We start from the raw sequence: 9,925 nt of genomic DNA, 5'->3' as shown, positions 1-9,925 counted from the left end.
TTTCCCGATAACGATGCATCTTCGCTCGTACGATCATTCTCCCGATGGATCTTGCGATCCATCGATAATTTCTTTGGAGCGTTTCCCGAAACTCCTCTTAACGTGAACGCGCATTCGCTGCACTCACGACGTCGTAGGATTGTAACTGTCTACTGACACGGTGCTGAAATGGGCTCCGTAGAAGGGGGAGACGCAGGAATGTCGCAGGAAAATTGTTTTAAAAAGGGTTAAAATATATCCCCATCAAGGACAACAGCAGAGTAGCCTACGAAAAAAATAGACTGCAATTATATGAATGCTAAAGACATTAAAACACAATTGATTAGGCTTAAACCGACATATATCAGTCCTAATCCTGAATGCACTGTGCGTTTCACGGCATTTTCCCCCCTGTAATAATTCCATATGACCAAAAATTAAAAATAGCTTGTGTGACAACTGCATTTATCTTAATGGGCTGATTTCTGAAACATGCTTTGCGCAGCAAAGAGAGCCGACTTAATCTGATTCCGCATAAGGGTTTCCTTGATTGATAATTTGATTGGCTATAAAAGCACCTCCGGAAATAGGGTAAGGTATGTAGGCCTATTGATGAGGAATAGCCTACAACGAAGCCCACCGTCTGGCCCGGTGCATCGTTGAGCGCACGATCGGGAGGTGGAAGTTGCTCTTTAGATGCCTTCACATGTCAGGCGGAGGGCTCCAGTTTTCGCCGGCCAAGGCATGCGCCGTGATATGTGTGACGGGCGGCTATGTTGCACAACATTGCAGCTAAGGCTGGGGTGGCATTGCTTGAACCGGAGGACGTTGAGGACGATGACGATGAGGAAGATCGGTGTGAGGACGGCCTCCCTCATAACTACGTGGCTGGTTTTCATGCGCGTCGAAGAGTGATTGAGACTTTTTTTTAACCCCCTCCACCCTCCCACATGTCACTAAACATTCCCGTCAACGTGACCAATCCCCACCATATCCCAGCCTTTGGCCGGCTCCTTTGCTTGTTTTTTATAATTTATTTTATTTCTTTATTTTTAATTTTTTAATTTTTTACATTATTTTATGCTACGTTTTATGAGTAGCCTATGTCAGTCTGCACAAATCCCCCCACTTTCTCTCACACATTTTGAGTGCCCTGCCTGCGCAAACATTTTCTGGACTGTCCCGTTTTATTTTGGCCATTTTAACATCTTTATTAATAAATTAATTAATAATCTTTATTAATTACCAAACTAAGAACATAAAGGCGCAATGCGTTTTAATAAAACGCATCCAATAGACGGAATGTCCGATGGTGTCGCCACTGAGGCTATAGCTGACGATGCTTATAGCGTCCTACGAGTACCTACGAGCACCCCTGGAGTACTCGTTAGCTACGAGCGTTTTCAAGACGTTCGTTCCCCACGATGCTTTCGGGAAACGCGGTGAAAACTCTACGATGCCCTTTCGACGCACTTCACGATCCACTTAGGCTAACGACGCTTTCGGGAAACGGGGCCCAGAGCCTCGGTGGATGTATTTTGGTCGTTTGAGAATGTCCTGGTGGGATGCAACCTTTGTATTACTATGACCTCTATATATTGTTGTGTTGTTGTATTTTATTCACTTTTTTATCTTTATTTATTATTATAATTATAATTATTATTATTATTGTTATTTTTTAATTATCATTATTATTTTTATTATTTTTATCTTATTGTACAGCACTTTGGTCAGTGTATGCTGTGTGTATATGTGCTCTATAAATAAAACGTACTTACTTACTTACTTACTAATTAAGTCACCGGTTGCACCAACTGGGCGTAACTAAGCCTGGTCGTAACTGCTTAAGTAGGTCTTAGTTACGACCTGGCGTTAGAATGGAACTAACGCCGGTTGCACCAACGGGACTTACGACTGGTCTCAACTACGCCCGGTCTTAGCCATGCGCGGCCATGTGAATGTTCCATGTAATGCGCATATCACCGCGTTGCTAGGATACCTCGTGACAACAGCTGTTTACTATTTTACTTGACATGCTGTTGGACACCGAAATAAATAATTCATTCGTTCACTCATTGTCATTCATCAATTGTGTTAATGCCAATAAAACACTGCAAATGAATATAATTAAAATATGTATTTGTAATGTCTGGTTTACGACGAGCAGGCATTTAGACGGGAATGGTTCTTTTTGACAGAAGCAATGCATTGAACATTATCAAATGACACGGAGCTAAATTGAGTTGTTTTGAGACTGTAGGAGAGTTTTGCTTAATTTGTCGGCCTATATAAAACATATAAACATAGTTAAAACAACATTCGCAACTGATTATAAGTTGAGAACGGACTAATCGGCCAGCGATATCTTCCCGACAGGCAGTCGATCTGTGAACACTGATCATATCGCCGGCTGTGCTTTGAAATGCAGTTTAGTGAAGCGTACTGAGCAGTTGCATTGGATTGGATGTAATTGCTATAGAAACAGCCTGGAATTTCAACTCTACGCCTGCCCCTGACCAGGCGTAGGATTTACGCCTGGTCTTAGTGAAAAGAACGCTAAGCCCAGTTGGTGCAACCGGCGTAACGGTTAGGTTGGACTTAGAACGCCAAGTTACGACCAGGCGTAGTTACGACCAGGCTTACGCCCAGTTGGTGCAACCGGTGCAACAATCTGCAACAATCGGTGCAACAATCGGTGCAATCCGATACGAAACATTTCTCCACACTTCGTGTTTGCCCTATTTCTTGTTCGATAAATGGACGAGGATTTTTCATATATATGAAAAAAGGTAGCCTAGGCCGACTTTAAAGCCACCGATAGAAATGATCTGATTTCAATCGTGATCATTTCGTGATCATTTTCGCATTGAACGTGATAACTTAGACCAAAAACGAATTAACACCGGTGAATATGACTCTTGCTCAGATGGACATACAACGTGTAAGTACAACATACATTTTCATGAAAGGTATCTTTTATTAAGTATAACATTTTCGGAAGACATAATGGAATATTGTGGGACATTTTGTAGGCAGTTGAGAACTGCACTTTGCGCACCACACGTTGCGCAAGTGCGTCATATCCTTGTTTCCAGGACAAAATAAGGGCGCGCGATAAGATTACTTGAGCGGGGACAACAAGCTTTCCAGCTGATCGATTCGTCCGCCTTTTTCAACACAACGGCGAACAGTTTAATATTGAAGTGCAGATACAAGTATCTCCCAACAAGTAATCTGGAGATCACGATCTATTATCGATAATACATGCATTTGCACGTGCAAGAGCAAGCATATATATATAACTAATTCTGATTGTAAACAACTGTTGTCTGGGCGATGTCCTGGTGGTCGAGAGGGTAAGAAACATTGCAAATCCGCTGAATATTTCTCTAATTGCATCCACCTAGATTGTTACTTAAAGGTAATCGAGTTGGATTAAATAGGTTGTGAATCGGAATGCATTTCCTTTTTTAATGGTCGATTGTCTCTGCCGCCCTTTCACTACATGAGGTTTCAGGATGTTAGCAACCAGTTTTCTTTCTCTGTTAAACGTCTTTATTTTATTGATGACGTTAATACCTTTTTGACAGTCATGATCTAGAATCAGCTTTTACGCACTTTAGTTGATTTAGTAGTTAAATTGAGAAACTACCTATTTGAGCCTGCTGTGAAGTCTCGAAGCCGGCCTAAATGCTAGAGTCAGCCATTGAAAGACACTTGGTGATCAGGCCGGCTGCAGTGGTGGGAGTCGATAGGCACGCTAGTGGTCTATTTTAATCACATATTAAACCTACACAGCGAAGATGGCGAAGAAGCCATGTGTCAGGACACGGAATCCGACGTGGCAGAAGCGAAGGATTGTGGAAAAGTAAAGGTTAAATGGACGCAGGAAGAGGTGAGCCTTTCAACACGTCTGATTAATTAAGTTTTGCTATTTTGTTTCCTCCAAAATGTCTAACTAACTCATGCTTGATTAATGTAGGATGACAACCTTAAGGCGCTGGTTCAAAAAGTGGGACCTGCTGATTGGAAATGCATTTCAAACTTCATACCGGTGAGTTGTGCTGTGCTTTTGAGGCATGCATATCAATATACTGAGTGAATATTTTATGTATTCATTAGTTGGACTGACTTAGATTTGTATTCTGATATGGAAAACTCACGAGGCTTCTATTTATATTGCACCTATTGTATTTTCAACCCATACTCGTTCTCACATTTGGACATATGCTTATATTTTTCAGAATCACACTGAACAGCAGTGTCAGCACCGGTGGTTCAAGGTTTTGGATCCAGATCTAGTCAAAGGACCATGGACAAAAGAAGAGGATGAGAAGGTAAAGTCTTCCTTGTATCTTGGCAGTGACCGCCAAATTAACTGTCACAATAGCTTTATATGAATAATGTGGAATATACTACTGTGGTTGTTAAAATCATCTGCTGGCTTTGTTGATGTTTTATTCAATATTCATTTGATCTCTTTGTGTGTCTTTTTTTCTTTGCCCTACTTTAGGTCATAGAACTGGTCCACCAGTATGGGAACAAGCAGTGGGCGTTGGTTGCCAAACAGCTGAAAGGCCGCCTGGGGAAGCAGTGTCGAGAGCGCTGGCACAACCACCTGAACCCCGACGTGAAGAAGTCATCCTGGATGGCCGAGGAGGACCTGATTATCTACAAGGCCCACTGTGTGCTTGGAAACCGCTGGGCAGAGATAGCCAAACTGCTTCCTGGAAGGTAGCTATGCTTTGGATGAATGAAAAGTGTTTAATTAAAGGGCGAGGATTACAATGGCGTGTTTGTGGACTAGGTGGTCCAACGACCCAGCCGTTATTGTCTGCATCCCTATCCTGAGATAATAAATGTACAATACATTTAGGTATTAAGCAGATGCATTTATTCAAAGTGAATTCAGATGCATTTGAATTTAAAGGTAGACATTTCGACAAGGATGCCTGCCGATTGGCTGCAGTTTCTTGAGATCCACACCCACAAATTGTTATCTGTGATTCAACATGATTCCTATCTTGCCCTTCAGATGCATACCCTATCCCTACCCGTATTCACTATAAAACCATTTAGGTTCATCAAAGGACTTTTAATATTATAGAATCTTCACTCGTATTGCACACCGTTGATGTCATGCCCTCAGTGTTTGTATGTATATCATTAATTAATGCATCCGTTTTTAAAAACAGGACGGACAATGCCGTAAAGAATCACTGGAACTCCACCATTAAAAGAAAGTTGGAGATGGGCTTCTTTGCTGGGGCGGTCTTCAAGCCAAATGAGTATGAGGAGCTGTTGGCTCGTGCTGATAAAGACTTGCAGGTGATTAACTGTCAGTGAAATGGCAGCAGTACTTTTTGTGCCTAGAGTTTTTGTAAAATGACTTTGATTTAAGGCAGAGCTGAATTCTTACCTGGTTTCACAGATGCCCCATAGCTCTGAAGCGGACAAGGAGCCAGCACAGAAAATATCTACCCAGGTAAGGGGCAGATTTGCTGCTTCAAAAGAGGGTGGGGAAATAAAACCTACATTGGAAGTATGAGTAAAATTCCACTCGAATTGTCATGTTTGTGTTCCTGCCATATAGGGGGGTCGCTGCCCCTTGTAGCGATCAGGTTTTAGTCCAGCCTGCAGTCCCATGTGAAATATAATCATTCCTTTTCTTCTTCTACCTCTGTTTACTATCTCTCATTCCGGTCCATAAAGGCATATTGTTATTTATTCAGGAAAGCTTGCACAACTACAGCAGTTACTGTCCCCCCCCACCTCCTTATAGTTTTTCTGTTCTGTTTCGCAGGAAATTATGACTCCAACTGACCAAAAATGTGCTCAAAGGATAGCAGCTCCTTCTGTGGATCCTCATCCTCCTTCTTCGTCTTCGAAGGAGACGTTGAGCCCCAAAATGGAGCCTGACGCCTCAGCAGAAACCAGCTGGGTGGTGGACAGCTCTGGCTTCCTCTCCCCCACCGGCCCGGTGTTAAAAGAAGTGATGGACATGGTAGATGGGGTGGGTCCGGTTTTTCCCCTTATCAAGTAGTTTCTTTTGATAACGTAGATGTTCAAATCAATGGGCCATCTACTACTATTAAAGCATTAAGTTGACGCTCTTTCCCAATGTGACTTGAGATGCTGCTCATTAAGAAGCACTTTGGCAACTTTCTCAAGGATGCCCATAGGTAGATTATGGACGTTGGGGTTTGAACCGTCCCAGAAGCCTCTGCTGGGAGACAACACTAAACCAGGGTTAGCCCCAGGATGCTTCTTCCCAAGTCCCTAACCAGTACTTAAGAACCATCCTTGTCTGTCATACCAGGACATCGATGGTTGGTGCAACCTTTCGGCGTTCGACCTGGCTGAGGACATCCAGAGCCCCGAGCGACACCAGTTCCGCCTGGAAGGCAGCGCTCTGCAGGAGCTCAGCAAGGGCAACAAAGGCGAGCTCATCCCCATTTCTCCAGGGGGCATCACGCCGCCCTCCATACTCCACCGACGGAGCCGCCGCCGCATCGCCCTGTCCCCTGGAGACGGCAACTCTATGACACCCAAGAGCACGCCCGTTAAGATCCTGTCCTTCTCTCCCTCACAGGTAAACACTGACTACCATCAAGTTTTGATGGTCTTAAATCCAATCAATCTGGTAACAAACTAATTGAACCAGAGGCTGATTATTTTTGTATACACAAATTAATGTTCACTATATCGTTTTGTTTTTGCTTGCCATATTTTACCGAGCAAGTGACGTTACATTTTGATCCGTTCTTGTCACTACTATCTCGATGCATTCCATAACAAAGGGGTATTGTCTTTCAGTTCCTTAACATGTGGACAAAGCAGGACTCCCACGATCTGGAGAATCCATCCCTGACGTCCACACCGGTATGCAGTCAGAAGGCCACCGTCACCACCCCGTTACAGCGAGACAAGACACCCCAAATCCAGAAGGAAAACTCTGTGTACGTGGTAGCCATGAGCTCTCGATGTATTCTACTCCTTGTACATGTTAGTTATTAAGCTAATGTTCCTTACAGGCTGGGGCTGGATAGTCAAGAGGCAAGGCCGTCCCTTAGATGTTTATCCCTTCCCTGCGCCGTTTCACATAAAAGTCCCTTTGGATAAAACATCTCGTGATAAGAAAACGTTCTAATTTTTCTCTTTTTTTTTTTAATTCATAAAATGTTCCTGTGCAGGTTTATTACACCAAATCACAAGTCAGAACTATGTACTACTCCACGAACTCCGACGCCATTCAAAAATGCCATGGAGAAATATGGACCGTTGCAGCCTTTGGTGAGTTCCTATGTGAGTGCAGAATAAAGAGGTTTTCCCTTCACAACACCTCCAAGTGTCTGAAACGCCTCCTTCCACCCCTCTGTATTCTCAGCCTCAGACTCCTAACCTGGAAGACGATCTGAACGAAGTCATGCTCCGGGAGGCTGGGATTGAACTGGTGACGATCCAGAGTACTCCTGAGCCTCGCCGCAAATCCATGGTGGGTCCTGATGGCCTCTGCTTACTGATTGACACAAGGAATGCTGACTTATTTGCTTCGACATTTGGTGTACTGGCTGTAACATGTTTAGCAATTGATTCCCGAATTTGTAAATGCAATATATGGTATATAAATACCAGCAACTATAAATAACCCTAACTATTATTCTGGTGCTGGGGTTATTTGGGGTTTGCCAGCTTCTTATTTCATAAGATAATCTTTCTCAGAAGACTGGTCAGAAATATCTGTTATTCAGTTCTAGTTAGAACCATTTGTCAAAGTTTACACTCTTGAGATAATCCTTAGTGTAAAATGCACTTGCAACGGTTATTTTAATACAAGGAAAGTCCTCAAAGATGCATCAAGTCCTTATTTTGTTAATTGACCATTCTATTGTAATATTGTCTTTTGCAGAGGCATTAATTCAAAAGGACAAACGACCAAATGCGCTAAAGCTAATTTGTATTATTAACTGGTTGACCCCTGAGGCAACTCTTATTCAGTCATTAGGTAATGTTTTATGCTTTATGTTGAACCTCATTTGTGTCGAATGTTTTGAACTAAAGCATCTCATATATGTAATTTCAATATCCATTATAGAAGTCACTTGGATCTAAATGGGTTTTTTGTCTTTCCAGCATCGACCTCCTATGAAGAAAGTGCGCAAGTCTTTGGCGCTAGACGTAATCGACTGTAGGAAGACACTAGCCACCAAACTCAAACCTAATAAGCCTGAACCAAAACGCTCCACACAGGTAGGGGGGTCCCCTCAATGTATGTAATGTAATGTTATTGCTATTACTGGGAACCAAAAAACGAACTTCTATTCATCTTTTATTTTTCTTGGTCCCCAGGCGGAGACTTCGCTCTCCATGACCCTGGACCTGTCGTCTTCGTTTTGCACCAAGAGGGATGAGAACGTGTTGGACCAAGGCTTCCTCATGGAGCCCAGCGAGTGCAGGCCCCAGCCCTGCTCCCTGCCTCTTAAGCCGGTGCGACACACTAGCCTGAATTTAACATGCTTGGAGCGGGACAGGATAGGATAGACTGGGATTAGGGGTGTTGCTCCCGGCCCAAAGGTTCTAGGTCGAGTTCGAAGCCTGATGCCCGCATTGAGCCTAACCTCATGCATCAACCCTAACCTCATGCATCAAAATATATTATTTGCTTGAAAATATATATTCTTGAGCCTCACATTGAAACTTGGTTGTTATTAACACAAATGATTTCCTTTTGTAGATGTCAAAAGACTGGGAGATGGTCGTGTGTGGAAGAACCAAGGACCAGCTCATAATGACCGAGAAAGCCAGACGCTACCTGCGGTCCCTCCGATCACGAACCGCAAACCGCGCGCTCATCCTGTCCTAATTGCCCTTCTTTCTCTAGACTCTCTCCTTCAAACTCTTTTAATTCCTCCACATGCCAAAACGAGGTCACCATCGTCCTAATTGGCTCAGATTTTAGATTATTCAAACAAAGCAATGATTTTGAATAGTGACATTTGTAAAACTAGTGTATTAATGTAATAGTCTGGATTATACCCAATCATTTAGCTGTGTGTGTGTGTGTGTGTGTGTGTGTGTGTGTGTGTGTGTGTGTGTGTGTGTGTCTTTACAATAGGTCACTGGTTCAAAATACCCTTTTTGTAGGTGGTTTTGTAAAACGATATGCAAATCCCTTTCTGTCAAGACATTTTTGCACTTGAAATCTGTTTGGGGAAAAGCAATAATGAATGTAAATGATTGATCAGAAGGATTGTAAGCGGGGGGGGGGGGAAGAGAATGTGATTTGTTATTAGTCACCTGATGAGTACAAAGCATAGTGTTTTAATAGCGTTTGAAAGTACGCTCAGGTTATGTACATTACACAATGTAAAAATAAATAAAAGTATTGTAGAATAAGAAGCAATGAAGTGTCCCGATTGGTAGATGTATTGTATGGAGACATAAAAAAAGGAAACCGCATGTATATTTACAGTTCTTATTGTCATTCGTATTGTTTGCTATCAATGGCAAAGAGCATTGCGCAGACGTTATGATTCCGGGTGTCGGAGCAGCTGGCCAATGCTGCGCTTCCACATCAATGCAAATTAACGTCAGTATTTCGCCGAGGAGATAAAATGAAGCACACTAATTTTAATATTTCTTACAAAAAATAAATTGCATTTTAATGTGTATTAATCTTAACATGTGAACAATAACTAGGAATTATTTTAAAGTAAATGGAAATGGGACTACACAGTAAATAATTAACTTCATGGTTGGTTTTCAAAGTAATGGTTTAAACTGACGGAAGCGCTTGGTGCACTCTTATGAAAGGTCAAAATCCGAGAAAAATGACACTAGTTCATCTTACAATACACATCTTAAGTGAAATGCATGTAATAAACACTGGAGGTCATTCCTGAGTAATTATGTTGTCTTACGGCGTCGTAATGTCTCTCAATATTAC

The 9,925-nt window shown here is 42.4% G+C and overlaps 1 protein-coding gene across 1 annotated transcript; it reads left to right on the top strand.

The window, feature by feature from the left end:
* Positions 1 to 1,663: 1,663 nt before the first annotated feature.
* mybl2b (v-myb avian myeloblastosis viral oncogene homolog-like 2b) lies at positions 1,664 to 9,863 on the top strand. The gene is made up of 15 exons (XM_056605714.1): positions 1,664 to 3,335; positions 3,778 to 3,874; positions 3,962 to 4,033; positions 4,224 to 4,316; positions 4,493 to 4,713; positions 5,175 to 5,307; positions 5,411 to 5,464; positions 5,783 to 5,992; positions 6,299 to 6,571; positions 6,796 to 6,938; positions 7,173 to 7,272; positions 7,367 to 7,474; positions 8,113 to 8,229; positions 8,329 to 8,466; positions 8,714 to 9,863. Exons 1-15 carry the CDS (start codon positions 3,316 to 3,318, stop codon positions 8,840 to 8,842), a joined length of 1,908 nt encoding a protein of 635 aa, XP_056461689.1. The 5' UTR covers positions 1,664 to 3,315; the 3' UTR covers positions 8,843 to 9,863.
* The last annotated feature ends 62 nt before the right edge of the window (positions 9,864 to 9,925 follow it).

This window comes from Gadus chalcogrammus, chromosome 13 (assembly GCF_026213295.1).
Source record: "Gadus chalcogrammus isolate NIFS_2021 chromosome 13, NIFS_Gcha_1.0, whole genome shotgun sequence".
NCBI lineage: Eukaryota > Metazoa > Chordata > Actinopteri > Gadiformes > Gadidae > Gadus > Gadus chalcogrammus.
This window is presented reverse-complemented; position numbering and strand designations above follow the sequence as displayed.

Coding starts and splice junctions, on each gene's coding strand:
- mybl2b (XM_056605714.1), top strand. CDS start 3,316: ATGTCCTGGTGGTCGAGAGG. Junction 5,993..6,298: donor TGATGGACATGGTAGATGGG/GTGGGTCCGGTT, acceptor CTGTCATACCAG/GACATCGATGGTTGGTGCAA. Junction 6,939..7,172: donor ATCCAGAAGGAAAACTCTGT/GTACGTGGTAGC, acceptor GTTCCTGTGCAG/GTTTATTACACCAAATCACA.